The 15,473-nt window shown below is 43.0% G+C and overlaps 1 protein-coding gene across 2 annotated transcripts in view; it reads right to left on the reverse strand.

Annotated features, from left to right (window-relative positions):
* The window catches only part of KCNAB1 (potassium voltage-gated channel subfamily A regulatory beta subunit 1), a 409,535-nt gene that overhangs the window by 107,397 nt on the left and 286,665 nt on the right, over positions 1-15,473 (reverse strand). For both annotated transcript variants that reach the window (XM_062212631.1, XM_062212632.1), the window contains exon 2: positions 3,095-3,138. In XM_062212631.1, the coding sequence (XP_062068615.1) occupies positions 3,095-3,138 (44 nt within the window). The remainder of the gene's footprint in view (positions 1-3,094; positions 3,139-15,473) is intronic.

Raw genomic sequence — 15,473 nt, forward strand, 5'->3', positions numbered from 1 at the left:
CAGGGGCACCTGAATTTGCTACAGTGTCAAGGACTTTGGGTTGAGTTTTCTATGTACGGACTGATGAACTATTTCCCACCATAGATACCAATTTGGAGATAATTGATCAATGATTTTTCACTTATTTCTTAATTTATATTTCTAAGTAGTTTTTTCAATGATGGATACTAAAGAATTATTTTCCATAAAGTCCATTCTCAAAAAAACTAAGATCAGACTGTCTCTGATCATAAATCTCCAGGGTCTTTCCATATATTAAACAAATGGAACTTCTTTGGATTTATGGTGGACAAAATCCACCTTTACCTCCCGAGTCAGATCTTTAGGCAGAACATACAGCTTCAGCGTCTGCAATACCCGCTCTCACACACAGCAGCTTGGAATCTCACCTCATCAGGTCCTCCTCTTGCACCCCTCATCCTTCCCTCTCCTCTTTCAGACTCAGCCGCTGGCTCACTGTTGCTCGCTCTCGTAGTAGCTTTGCCATATTTTTAATGACCTTGAAGATGATCCTTCCCTAACCTTCATCTTTCAGTTGCTCAAACTCTCCTCTGCTGGTCTTGTCTAAAACACACCCTCAGCCACCCTCTCCCAATGGGCAGCCCTTAGGCTTTGTCACTGCCAGGGACTGGGCCCCTCCATGACCTCTTTTAAACATTTCTCTTTCCAATCACCACTTCCTGTCCTTCCAATTTACTATCTCTAATGCTTTTACTCCAACTCTGCTTTGTTTCATCTGGGTTGTACGATTCACTAACTCTGCCTGCTTTTCCCTGTCCCTCAAGTTCCTCATTCCAGCTCCTGGCTCATTTCCTAGGCTATAGTCCTCGTTTTCCTCCCTACTCAGTGAAATCCCAAGGCCCACTACTCTAATATCTGCCTTTCATCAACCCACAGGTTTTTGGCCTCCCCTTATCTTCTGAAAGCTGCACCTGATCCTGCACAGCTGCATTGCGGAGGAAAAACACACAGCCATGGGGACGGTTTCACCGCAAATTTCCCAGCACTAATCTCAACCAGGTCCTTAATGCTGTGTGCATTCCTGGTTGATTCAGTCTTTTGCTCTCCTACTTGTCTTCTCTCCTCAACCTTTCAACAGCCTCTCCCCAGTTTCACTCACAGCCGACAACCTAGCTTCTGATTTCCACTGAGAATACAGAAGCAGTAGAAGAAAGTTTCTATAAGATATGGCCAATACAAGCATCCCATCGGGGCTGGTGCTGTGGCACTGTGGATTAAGCTGGCATCCCATATCAGAGCTCTGCTTCCAATTCAGCTCCCTGCTAATGTGCCTGGGAAGGCAGCAGCCCTGGCCATTAGGGCCATCTGGTGAGTGAGCCAGCAGATGAAAGATTCTCTCTCTCTTCCTCTGCCTTTCAAATAAATAAATAAATAACATCTTAAATACCAATTATCACCCCATCAATCCCCTACTAGCCTCAAAACACATTCTCTTCTTCTTTCATATCAACCTTTTGTGATCTTGAGAAATCATTCCAGATATCCTCCTCTTTCCTTCTCCTGCATCAACTTTCTTCTCACAGTGACTTCCCCCTTGGCATATAAACAAGCTATCATCCCTTCCATGTGTGAAGGCATCCTTTCTGACTGCACTTGCCCTTCCAAAATTATGTTCCATTTCTCTGCTTCTCTTTACAGCAGTTATCAGAAAAGCGGCCCATGGCTGTTTTCTTTCCATTCTCTCTTGAGTTCACTCTCATCATGCTTTAGGCCCTACCACTGCACCAAATGGGTCGTTTCAAAGTCATCAATGACCTTCCTGTGTCTACCTAGTCAGTGCTTGATCTGAGCAGTAATGGACTAGGTTCATCACTCCATTCTCCTCTTAACGTTTTCTTCACTTGTATTCTAGGACTCTGTTCTCTCCTGATTCCTCTTCCACCACAGTGACTGCTTATTTTTAGTTTTGTTAGCTTACTCAGTTCTCTAATTTCTTCACGCTGTATTTCCTGGGCCTCAGACCATGTACTTCTGTTTCCTATACAATCTATACATATTCTCTTGGTGTTCTCATCCAGTGTTGTGGCTTAAACAGCATTTACATGTGGAATGTTCACAAGGTATATATCTAGCCAAGACTGCTCTTCTACACTCCAGGTTTGTATATCCATTTGTCTATATGACAACTTTTTTAGATGTCTAATAGATATCTCTATATGTCCAAAATCAAACTCCTAATCTTCCTCATTCCTAAGACTTTCTTCCATCATTCTTCCACCTCTCATTTATTGGCAAGCCCACTCTTTCTGAAGTCAGACAACAAACTCAAAATGTAGCTTTGATTTTTCTCTTTTCTCTCAAAGCCAACATAGAATCTAACAGAAAAGTCTTCATTGTCTACAGTTGAAATCTGATCACTTCTCATTAGTTCCTCAGTCACCATTCTGCTCAAGATTCCTTTAGGTCACAGGAAGAGGTCTATGGTGATGAGTGCCTTTTCCCATAGCTGGGAGATGGAAGCCTCGCCTCATGCCTCCTCAAGTCTAACACTCAGGTTTCACCATTTCAGATTCATCCTTGTGCTGTTAGAACAGCCATCTCTACTTATTCCTCTTTAAACATTCACATTTTCTGGGAAAACAACAATTTTTATTTATTAGTGTATATTAATGTGTACCTATCTCACCTTGCCCTCCAAGAATTTAAAGCAGGTTATAAAAGTATGTAAAGTGCATAACAGTACAGAAAAATAAGTGAGTAAATTAGGCAAAGGTAAAATAAGGCTGTTAAAAGTTCAGGGGACTCAAGAGAGGGGTGAGATGAGCAATGTAAGTCCACGCCATGAGGTCCTTTCCATTCCTTAGTGGGTGTGACACCTGAGTCCTTTTAGAATCAGTTCCTTTCTGTATGAAGGGCCCCCAGAAAGCACCATAAACACAATGGTTCCTGGGGTTTAGAGTGGGAGAGAGCCATGCAGGTGGGAAAGACTCAGAAGCAGAAGTGGGGCAAGGCTGGCCAGGAAGTCTCCTCATCTGGGACAGAAGCCCCACCTGTATCACAAGCAGTCACTGGCCCCTCCCCAGTCCCCCATGTTGCAGTCCATCCCCACATGAGTTACCCCACAAGTACTTACCAAGACCCAAGCACGAAACTCTGAGTCCTGATTTCCCAAGATTCCTAGAACAAAAGTAAAGCAACACATGGTTATTGCTTCCTGGTGGGACTCCGCATATTTAACTATGACTGTAGTATCTCATTTCTGGTGATTTAATTCTTGACAAGAGCAGTGGCAGAGGTAAAGCTGCTGTGACAGGCTTCTGGTCTTGGGAAACGTCTTGGGTGCAGGGGCCCAAAGACTTGGGCCACCTTCTACTGTTTTCCCAGGCCATAGCAGAGAGCTGGATTGGAAGAGGAGCAGCGCTTCAGGCTAGGGCGTTAACCCACTGCGCCACAGCACCAGCCCCTGACCTATTCACTTGAAAAAAAAAAAAAAAGAGCTTTTTTTTCCTAGTGATGGGGATTGTTAGAAGAATAAATATAGAACTATCCTTTAGGCTAGCTTAACTATATTCTAATTCTTTTCTATACAAGGCAATATAAAATTACTGTAGGAAGGTCCTTTTAAATTGAGTCTTCTTTTCTTCCCTCAACATTTTTTGTTTCATCCCCAAAATTTTACAAAGGAAAAGCAGCACAATTTTGGTTTTTAAATAGAGATGGAAGTAGGAATTCTCATATTCATTTGCCTATAAATCTTTCTCTTTGGAGATCCAGGCTCAACCTACTTTTCTGTCTTCTGACCAACCGCTGTCAGAGGAGAAACCAAATTCTGAGACTAATGAGGTCTCATCAAATTAGTATAGGGAGTCCCAAATGAGAGCAATGAGACTTGAAAGGATTAGTGTAGGGGTCCAAGGAGAGGTAACGAAGCTGAAGTGATTGTGACATTGAAGAGATGTGCGACCCTTACTCTCTGATCAGACATGTTGCAATTTACAATTTCCCTTCCTATTTCCACCCCAAATGAATGAACAAGAACAAAATTTTCCACCAGTGCCACAGCTCTGCTTCTTCAGCTTCTCCCTTGATTCATCATTAGTTTGGACTTCATTAGGGCTAACGATCAGCATTCCTACTTTTGCAACATATTTCTTTCTTCTGCTTATTATTATTGTCAAGAAAATTACATCTAAGCAACACAGTTAATTTGGCAATGCAGCCAAAAGTGCATCATGTGGAGTGGACTAAGTTGCTTCCTGAGATGCTTGCATCCTAAATCGGTGTGCCTGATTTGAGTCCCAGCTACTTCACTTCCCATCCAACTTCCTGCTGATGGGGATCCTGGGAGGCAGCAGGTGATGGTTCAAGTACTTGGGCCTCTGTCACTGACACTAGGCACTCAGACTGATCAGACTGGTTTTGGCCTCGTCCAGCCCTGGTTATTGTAGGCATCTGGGGGAATGAACCATCAGATGGAAAATTTTTCTCCGTCTCTCTGCCTTTCAGATAAAATGAAAATAAATAAATTTGAAAAAAATTTAAGTGCATCATTTTGCATGAAGTTCAAAGACTGAAGTTGTGACCCATTTTTACAGCTAGCTGGTGACCCTGGGGAATTTGCTCCTTTTCTCTGGGATTCAATTTCTTCATTAGTAAGATGGGCTGTTGATGGCTGTGTCATTCATTTAGAATGACTTATTGGGGGCAGAACATAGTGAGACATAGTTAAGTGTTGTACAGTAGGGTGGGCATTTTATACAGTGGTAAGATACTAGTCGGGATCCATATTGGAGTGACTGAGCTTGAGCCCTGGCTCTGCTTCTGATTCCAGCTTCCTGCTAATGTGTATCCCGAGAGGTGGCAGGTGATGGCACAAGCACTTGGGTGCCTTTCACCCATGTGAGAAACCCGAATTGAGTTCCCAGCTCCTGGTTTTGATGTTACCCAGCCGTGTCTGTTGCGGGCATTTGAGGAGTGAATCCGCAGATCTCTTGCTCTCTCTCTTTGTCTCTCTCTAAACCTTTCAAATAAACAAAAATAATATATAAATGTAGAAAGTGTTGCACAGTATAGGAGTGCAAGATGTAATGACATTTGATGCTTTTTGACCCTTCTAACCTTTTCATAGATGTGTGTTGAATTTTCCCATATGAATTAGATTTGTCCAGCTGGAAGAAAACTATTGCATAAAGTGCATGTGAGAAATATTTTGAACTACTAAATAGAAGAAAAATAGATGGATCTCTCCTGTGAAGATAATACTCATAAGAAATTGTTCTTCTAGTAGTCTGAGAAAGTCTTAGTATGTGCAACCAGACCTTTCTTTGCAGTCTAACAGCCTACTGATTTTGAAGGACAGCAATCTAGAGCAAAAGCTATACAGTGGGGATGCTAAGGTTAGGATGTGTTTTGTCCCTGCCCAAACTCACACTGCAAGGTGTAAAGGTGTTGTGAGGTAAGTTGGTCATGGGGACTTCTCCCTCACGAATGGATTAATATCTTTCTTGAGAGATTGGATTAGTTCTGGCAAGAGGGTTTGTTACACAGCAAGCCTGGGACCTCCCCTCATGCACTCACATATACTTCCAGCACATGATTCCATCCTGCTATGGCACAGCGTGAGCCCCTCACCAGATGGCTGCCTTATCTTGCACTTCCCAGCCTGCAAGACCATGAGTCAAAATAGACCTCTTTTTGTAGCTGGTGCTGTGTGTAGCAGGTAAAATTCTTGCCCTGAGAGGCCAGCAACCCATATGGGTGCTGGTTTGTGGACTGGCTGTTCAACTTCTGATCCAGCTCTCGGCTAATGCACCTGGGAAAGCAGAGGAAGATGGCCCAAGTGTTTGGACCCCCATACCCATGTGGGAGACCCAGATGAAGCTCCTGGCTTCAGCATGGCCCAGCATTGGCTGTTGTGGCCATTTTGGGAGTGAACCAGCAGATGGAAGATATCTCTCTCTCTCTCCCTCCCTCTCTGTAACTCTGACTTTCAAAATTAATAAATAGGAGCTAGTGTTGTGGTGTAACAGGTTAAGCCACAGCCTGTGATGCTGGCAACCCATACTGATGCTGGTTCCAGTCCTGCTTGCTCCACTTCCAATTCAGCTCCCTACTAATGTATCTGAAAAAGCAGTAGAGGATGGCCCAAGTGCATAGGCCCCTGCTACCTATGTGTGAGAATGGAATGAAGAGCCTGGCTTAGGCATGTCCAGCCCCAGACATTATAGCCATTTGGGGAGTGAACCAGTGAATGGAAGGTTTCTCTCTATTGTTCTCTCTCTCTCTCTTTCTCTGTAACTCTACTTTTGAAATAAATAAAATAAATCTTCAAAATAAATAAATAATCAAAATAAACCTCTTTTCTTTCATAAATTACCCAGTCTCAGGTATTCTGCTACAGCAACAGAAGGAAAATGAACTAGGACTAGGGATAATAACAAAGACTAAAATGAAACCAGACCAACAAAGCAGATAATAATAACTATATACACACACACACATTCATTTGTATATGAAGAACTTAGTCTTCCAGGTGGACACATTCAACAGTGATGAATCAGGAAGTATTTAATGAGAGGTCACCATGTTCTTGACAATGAATAAGGTCAAGGGGCACAGAGAGCAACAAGGCACAATTCTCTGCCCTCAAGAAGCCTGGAGTGCAGCAAACAACCCAGGAAAGCAAACATTTGCTTATAGAAAGCGGTGTGGGTACTACCAGGCAGATCGCTGGGAGCACATGCCAGGGGCTTCCTCTGGCTTGTATTTGCCTAACTGTATAGGTATCATGGAGAAAAGGATCTAGAGGAAGGTTTTTGTGCAGTTTTCACTTCTTGCAGTGATCCTGAGAATCACAGGGAGGGAGACTTGGTGCAGAACATCATGCAGAACATGAATGAAGGCTTTGCAGCCCAGAGATTCTTTTAACAAACTCCAATCAGCGAGGATATGTCACTGGACACTTACTGAGCAGCACCTCAGCACCAAGTGGAGACATAGACTCTGTTTTCCTTATGACACTGACTTAGCAAGATAACAATCATTCAGCTATGGGTTGGGAAGACTGAACTTGGGAACTGTCAGCAAAAACAAACTGCAAAGTAGCAAGTACTAAACACAGTCCATGTTCTTGCCCCTCCTGTTTAAGCACCCAGGACAGCTATCTGGGAACAAAAGGCTTAGAAAACTTTAAAGCGTAAGAAAAGTTTGACTACAGACAAATATTTGATACACTGGGGATGGGTCCCAAACTTTGAGTCTTGGCGTCTTTATTTCTCATAACTCTTCAATTCCTTTAACGACTTCTCTAAATATCTTCTTTCTCTGGAAGGAAAGGCTACCAAATTTAGGTGATCACTTTTTATTTGAGAGGCAGAATGACAGAGATTGAGAGAGAGAGAGAGAGAGAGAGAGAGAGACTTCCCATGTGCTGACTCTCTCCCCACCTGCAACATCTGGGACTGGGTCAGGCCAAAGCAGCAGCAGGGAACTCAATCTGGGTCTCCCACATGGCAGGAACTTGACCACTTCAGTCATTGCATCACCTGCTGCCTCCAAGGAAACACATTAGCAAGAAGCTAGAATTGGGAGGGGAGCTGAGATCTGAACCTAGGCACTCTGTTCTGGAATGTGAGCATCCCAACTGGCAGCTTAACTGCTGGGCCAAATGCCCAACCCCAGGTGGCAATTTCTAGGCAATGTATCTTTCTGCACATGAAAGATGTATCAGTGTACTACCTTTACCTCATGCAGGTAAGTCTCTTTGTGAGACCTGAACCACTTAAAGCTCTCTCAGCACATGATGAGCCACTCACTTTTCAGATGGAGACGGTAGAAGGAACTAACTACCTTCAATCACAAGCATCAAATGTCAACACTATTTCTGTGATTCCAAATTGGCCATCTACCTCCTCCTGCCTCCTTCTCTAGCCTCAGAATACTGAGTGCAGATGTGGCAATTGTCCAGCTACTCTAATCCCTTTACACTCTTTTAAATAATAGCAACCCAAATACACAGGCACTTCAACACTTTGTGGAAAAATAGAATTAAGTGGTGTTTCTTTTGGTGCAAAAAGATTTGAAGGGAGAGTGCAGTCTCAGGGAAGAGTTAGGGGGAAGATGGCATAACAAGACAGTTATAATAAGCAAAATAGCCTGATACTGGTAAAAAGCAGATGGATAGACCAATGGAATAGAATAGAAACACCAGAAATCAATCCGAGCATCTCCACCCAACTTATATTTGGCCGAGGAGCTAAAACCAATCCCTGGAGCAAGGACAGTCTCTTCAGCAAATGGTGCTGGGAAAACTGGATTTTCACATGCAGAAGTATGAAACAAGATCCCTATTACACCTCATACAAAAACCCACTCAAAATGGATTAAAGAACTAAATCTATGACTCGACACCATCAAATTATTAGAGAACATTGGGGAAACTCTACAATACATCAAATTGAGAAGCTTCTGTAATGCAAAAGAAACAGTCAGAAAAGTGAAGAGGCAACTGACAGAATGAGAGAAATTATTTGAAAACTATGCAACTGATAAAGGATTAATAACCAGATTATATAAAGAGATCAAGAAACTCCACAACAAAACATACAACCCAGTTAAGAAATGGGCAAAGGACTTAAACAGGCCTTTTTCTTTTTCTTTTTAAAAAATTTTTTATTTGACAGGTAGAGTTATGGACAGTGAGAGAGAGAGAGAGAGACAGAGAGAAAGGTCTTCCTTCCGTTGGTTCACTCCCAAAATGGCCTCTATGCTGGAGCTACGCCAATCCAAAGCAGGAGCCAGTTGCTTCCTCCTGGTCTCCCATGTGGGTGCAGGGGCCCAAGGAGTTGGGGCATTCTCCACTGTCTTCCCGGGCCACAGCAGAGAGCTGGACTGGAAGAAGAGCAACCAGGACTAGAACCCGGCACCCATATGGGATGCAGGCGTCTCAGGCAGAGGATTAACCAAGTGAGCCACGGTGCCGGGTCCCATAAAAAGGCATTTTTCAAAAGAGGAAATCCAAATGGCCAACAGACACATAAAAAACTGTTCAGGATCACTAGCCCTCAAGGAAATGCAAATCAAAACCACAATGAAGTTTCACCTTACCCCAGTTAGGATGGCTTTCATACAGAAATCAACAAACTACAAATGCTGGTGAGGATGTGGGGAATGTAAACTGAGAAAGCCACTATGGAAGACGGTATGGAGATACCTCAGAAATCTAAATAAAGACCTACCGTATGACCCAGCCATCCCACTCCTGGGAATTTAACTGAGGGAAATGAGATCAGTAAATAAAAGAGTTATCTGCACACCATGTTTATTGCAGCTCAATTTACAATAGCTAAGACATGGAATCAAGCTAAATGCCCATCAACCAAAGACTGATTAAAGAAATTATAAGAAATGAACACTATGGAGTACTACACAGTGGTTAAAAAAAAAAAAAAAAAAAAAAGGAAAATCCGGTCATTTGCAACAAAATGGATGAATCTGGAAAACATCATACGTAGTGAAATAAGCCAGCCCCAAAGGGACAAATACCATATGTTCTCCCTTATCTGTGATGACTAATAGAACACCTAAAAGGAAATTTGTAGAAGTGTAATTAACACTTTGAGAAGCAATGACTTGAACAGTCCTTGTCTTGACTGTTGAGGAACAGTTTTTTTGTTTTGTTTTGTTTTCTTCATACTATTTGTTGAACTCTTTACTTAACATAGTGTTAATCATATGTGTATAAAGTCAATTGAAAACAGATCTCAGTAAAAAATAAGAGTATAAATAAGAGAAGGAGGAGGAAGTTTGTAACTCTAAAGCTGGATAATTCTGCATACATTCCTACAGACTTGTTTCTAAGGGTACAGTTTAAAAGCTTGCCATGGGACCCCAAATCCAATTAAGCTGGATAGTAAAAATGTCATCTTAAGTGTTAAAGTGATCATATTAAGTGCTAAAGTGACCAAACACATAGATATGAATAAGTGTTAAAGTGATTATATAAATAGGAAGTAGTCCATACAGCAGATTCATAGAAAATCACTTTAAGTAGCACTCTGACCTCAGAATCAGCCCTTAAGTTATCCTGGTTTGGCTAAAAAGCCCATGAAAAATATTTTGGGCATGGAAATCCAAGACACTGTGGCAAAAAATGTCTGCATGAAAGATCTCTGTGAATGAGACCCAAGCAGAAAGAAGCGGCCATCAAAGAATGTACTTTTCTCTGAAGTGAGGATAGAACTTTCATTTTGCTTATGGCCTTGTCTAAATACTGACAGTTTGTGGATTCAAAAGGCTTGGCAGCTCATGTCAAGAGCCTCAGGTGGTCACTGATGTCATACACAAGAGTGTTGTTAAATAAACAAGAGTCACTGTGCACTAACTTCCCAGGCAGGACCTCTGTGCTTAATGAGTTGTATTGTGAGAATTAACTGTAAAAGTTTTTTTTTTGTGTGTGTGTTTGTGTGTGCAAATTGTTGAAATCTTTACTTAGTATAGAGTTAGTGTTCTGTCTACAAAGTTAATTGAAAGTGAATCTTAATGGAGAATAGGACTGGGATGAGAGAGGGAGGAGGAGGAGGAGTGGGTGTGGTGGGAAGAATCACATTATTCCTAAAGTTGTACTTATGAAATTTATATTCCTCAAATAAAAGGCTTCTTTGGGAAAAAAATTTTGAAATTCATTTTTTTCTTAACATGCACTTTTAGTGAACTTTTTGAAGATCCCATGCACTTGACACATTTGATCTAAAGAGTCTGAAATACATTATTCAGTAGTCTGTGTGACTATCACACTAAATAATGATTAAGTTAACCAATCATCCTGGCTTTAAAGACTTTGGGGCCCTCATCTCACACATATGGAAATTTTACAAACACCTCATGATCTTTTATTACAAAGAGCAACCAAACAATTTTATATAATTTCACTTTATTTCTTAATTCCTCAGTGTTCACATGAATGAGGCTACCTAAAACTTCTGTAAGCATCTCAAATTTTCAAATAGACTGAACTCCTTTTCCATTTGATTCAAAATAGTTTCACTGCACAGGTTCACCTATTTTATCTGTGTCAGATACACCAGAAAGAAGTTTCATCATGTTCATTTTTAGTATCTGCTCCTGTTCCACTCAAAATAAAAGCTCCTCTTTCTCGGGTGAACCTGAACTGCTCTGCTGCTAATATTAGAAGTGAATGACATCAGGATGGGGGCACAGGACACTTAGTTTTGTCAGTCAAATTTTGGAAATCCTCATGCTTAAAGCATCAGGACAGAATTACCAGGAGAACTCAAAGGTTGTGCCTCTCCTTTCTGACAGCTGTCTGTTTCCTCTGAGAGCACATGGCTAACCTTATTGGAGGGCAATGGTTAGTTCCAGGCAGAGGCAGTCAATGTAATTCCTAGTCATTTTGTGAAGCACCCAACAGGTTCCTTTTGCTCTTAAGGCAATAATGGAGTTGTGAAAACTGAAATCAAGTGTCACTTGGGCAGAGTATCATGTGCCATTCTTATGGTCACAGCTCCTCTACAAGTCAAAGAGGCTAAAAAGCAGGTGATTAGCAGCCCAAATGTGTTGTTTTAAATGGCTTGCTTCTGAATGTGTGTGTGTCTTAGACATTATTCACAGCTTGATACTGCTGGGAAGACAGGAGTAATGAGCTAAAATATGCACCTTGCATTTGACCAAGAAAAAAAAAAGCATATGATATGGGTGAGGGAGATTTCTGATTTAAAGGCTGACACAGCAGGGATGGACTGAATGCATATTTAAGGCACCCCAGTGGCCTAGTGAGGCTGACAGAATCAATGTGGGTCTGACATGTGGGTTGTCACGTGGTCAGATCATGATATCATTTGCCATCTCACCCCACTTGGGCCCCTTTGTGGTTCCCCTGTATTACACTCTACTAATACTGTATGTCATGACTTCCCAGGAAGCTACTTGTCAAACCTGGGGTCCAGGATGATTTTTACAAAAAGAAAAGCACATTTAACCTTTCTTAAAAAATCCAAAGCAAACATTCATTTGCCAGCAAGCTAGTTTTGTTTTTAATTTATTTATTTGAAAGGCAGAGTTACAGAGATGCAGAGGCAGAGAGAGAGAAAGAGAGAGAGAGAGAGGTCTTTCATCTGCTGGTCCACTCCTCAAATGGCCACAACAGCTGGAGCTGGGCCAATCTGAAGCCAGGAGCCAAGGGCTTCTTCCAGGTCTCCCACGTGGGTGCAGAGGCCTAAGCACTTGGGCCATCTTTTGCTGCTTTCCCAGAAGCATTAGCAGGGAGCTGGATCTGAATTAGAGCAGCAGGGACTTGAACCAGTGCTCCTATGGGATGTCAGCGCTGTAGGCAGTGGCTTTACCCTCTGTGCCACAGCTCTGGCCCCAGCCAGCTAGATTTGATGTCTGCACAAGGACATCCATTTTGACAACCATGAAGATGACTATACATGGTAAGAACATTTTCTCGCGTGGGCACTAACCTCCTGTGGGGTGTATAATGACGCATTTGGAAACCACCAGGTGCATAAACGATTTAGCCAAGTATTTTAATGATAGACATTGACACATGGCGCAAGGAAACTTTGATTCTTTATTTTTACTCAAGCAGCAACAAAGTAGAATAGGATTCTTTTCAGATTCTTTGAGTTAAAAGATTAAGTTCTTATTTATTTTCTTTGAACTTACAAAATCATCTGTTGACCTGTATCACTCTAGAAAAGTCTAAATAGAGACTTTCTTATAATTAATTTAATTCAAAAGAAATGTACCAAATTTCAGTGATGTGCCAAGCCTTGGGCTAGGCTTGCAGGACGGGCTGAGAGGCAGATGGCTGTTGCTGTTATGCATCTTCAGTCATAGGAGGGGAGATAGATAGTAAATGATGAATTATTTCATTATGCTAAATTAAACTAAATTTGGCTTGAGGATGCCTCTGTACTTTGAGTCCTTATGTAATGAATTGCAATCTAACATTACATAAACCCTAACTTAGGAGCAAACTTTTGTAGCAACTACCCAGAGCTGTGCTTCATCAGTCAATCAGAGGCTGCCAGCCAATGAGACCACATTCAGATAAGACCACACTAAGCTGTGACGGAGCAAGCTGTCTCTGGCCATTTCCATCTTCCATCTAGAAATACAACTTACCTATGTTGTGGAGTAGAGCTGCCTAGATCCCTCTTCTGGTTTTGAGGACTGCCTGATTCACAAACTGACCTTTGCTCAATGAAGCCCCATTAAATTTTATTTGCCTCATGTTTTTATTTGAATGATTATAATGCCAAACAAATGGAAAGTATAATCTAAGTGTAAAATTGGGACATTGATGAAGTTGACTTAGACTGGGTGATTAGGAAAAGCATGTCTAGGGAAGTGACTTTTTTTTTTTAAGGCCTTCTTCTTCTTATCTTTTTTTATTTTATCTTTCTTTCTTTTTTTTTTTTTTTTGACAGGCAGAGTGGATAGTGAGAGAGAGACAGAGAGAAAGGTCTTCCCTTGTGCCGTTGGTTCACCCTCCAATGGCCGCTGCGGCCGGCGCATCTCGCTGATCCGAAACCAGGAGCCAGGCGCTTCTCCCGGTCTCCCATGGGGTGCAGGGCCCAAGCACTTGGGCCATCCTCCACTGCCTTCCCGGGCCATAGCAGAGAGCTGGCCTGGAAGAGGGGCAACCGGGATAGAATCCGGTGCCCCAACCGGGACTAGAACCCGGTGTGCCGGCGCCGCAAGGTGGAGGATTAGCCTGTTAAGCCACGGCGCCGGCCATCTTTTTTTATTTTTAAAGATTTATTTACTTATTTGAAAGGCAGAGTTATAGAGAGGCAGAAGCAGAAAGAAAGAGAGCTCCCATCCACTGGTTCACTCTCCAAATGGCCGCAAGGAATGGAGTTGGGCCGATCGGAAGCCAGGAGCTTAGAGCTTCTTCTGAGTCGCCCATGCGGGTGCAGGGGCCCAAGCACTTGGGCCATCCACCACTGCTTTCCCAGGCCATAGCAGAGAGCTGGATCAGAACTGGAGCAGCTTAGACTTGAACTGGCACCCATATGGGACACTGGCACTGCAGGCGGCAGCTTTACCTACTATACCACAGTGCCAGCCCCAGGAAGTGACATTTGAAATGAGATCCAAGGACCCATATTGTGGCATTACAAGTTAAGCCTCTACCTGTGATGCCGGCATCCCATATGGGTGCCAGTTCGAGGTCCAGTTGCTCCACTTCCAATCCAGCTTCCTGCTATTGTTCCTGAGAAAGCAGCAGAAGATGCCCAAGTGCTTGGGCCCATGTACCCATGTGGAAAACCCAGATGAAGCTCTTGGCTCCTGGCTTTGGCCTGGCCTATCCCCTGCTGTTGTGACCATGTGGAGAATGAACCAGCGGATGGAAGCTCTCTCTCTCTCTCCTTCCTCTTCTCCCTCTTTGTAACTCTGCTTTTTAAATAAATTTAAAGAAATATTTTTAAAAAATAAACTGAGATCCAAAAGAGAAGTAGGAATTAACTTAGTGAAGAGAGTAGGGACCAGCAGTGCTGGCAGAGTGAACAGTGTGTGTGCAAAGGCTCAGAGACAGCAAGAGTCATGGGTGACTGAGAATGGAAAAAATTTCAGGGCATGGGAAGAGGAGAGAGCAATAGGTAGAGGGACTCCAGAAGTGTCTGATAGGGGCTGTTGGGGCCAGATCCAATGAGGATTTTTGGTGTTAATATGAAGGAGGACTGGAAAACCAAAAAAATGAAGCAAGGGAAACAGGCTTAAAGCAGACAAGCAGAGGAGCTAGGAGGTGAGTTAGGAATCCTGATGAGACAGGGTGGCACCTTGACATTGGGTTTAGTGCAGTAGAGAGAAACTGGGAAGACTCCAGGCATTCTTGGCAGGTAAAATCTGTGGGACTTAGTGTTGGAAGATGAGGGTGAACGAGAAGGAGGAATGGACCTTTCTCAAGCTTCCGACTTGGGCAACCAGATGAAGAAGCGTGCTTGTCACTGAAGTAGGGTTTATTGTTGACATAGAAGGGTTGTGACTCAGCTGTGGGCACATAGGATTGACACACCCATGAGGTACTCATGTTAGCCTGCAGCTCAGAATACAAACAGGGTTTCTCTACATTTGGAGGTAGGGGGCACCCTGGGCTATATCAGCTGCTGAGGGAGACAGTGCGCAGCTAGAAAAGAGGGCCAAGGACGGGCCTGGAGGAGCTCCAGCACTCTGAGTAATGGAGGCAACACTACAGCAGCTACAGAAACTGAGAGGGAGCGGCAAAGATGGAGGAGGAGACCAGGCCAGTGTCCACGTAGAAGCCAAAAGTGAAGACTGTCTGCACAGGGATTAGGGGGACAGCAGTGTTGAAGGGCGCTGAGAGATCAAGTTCAAGGAGGATGGAGATGCCCTCATGTGAAGCTGCATGGGGGCTGCTGACGAATCGCTATACAGGATTGGCAACCATTTCCATCTCATGCTGTGGATGCAGAGCCAGGACAGGCAGGCCAGGGGAGAGGGAGATGTAGGAATGGTGTGACCTT

This window comes from Lepus europaeus, chromosome 2, assembly GCF_033115175.1.
Source record: "Lepus europaeus isolate LE1 chromosome 2, mLepTim1.pri, whole genome shotgun sequence".
Lineage (NCBI taxonomy): Eukaryota > Metazoa > Chordata > Mammalia > Lagomorpha > Leporidae > Lepus > Lepus europaeus.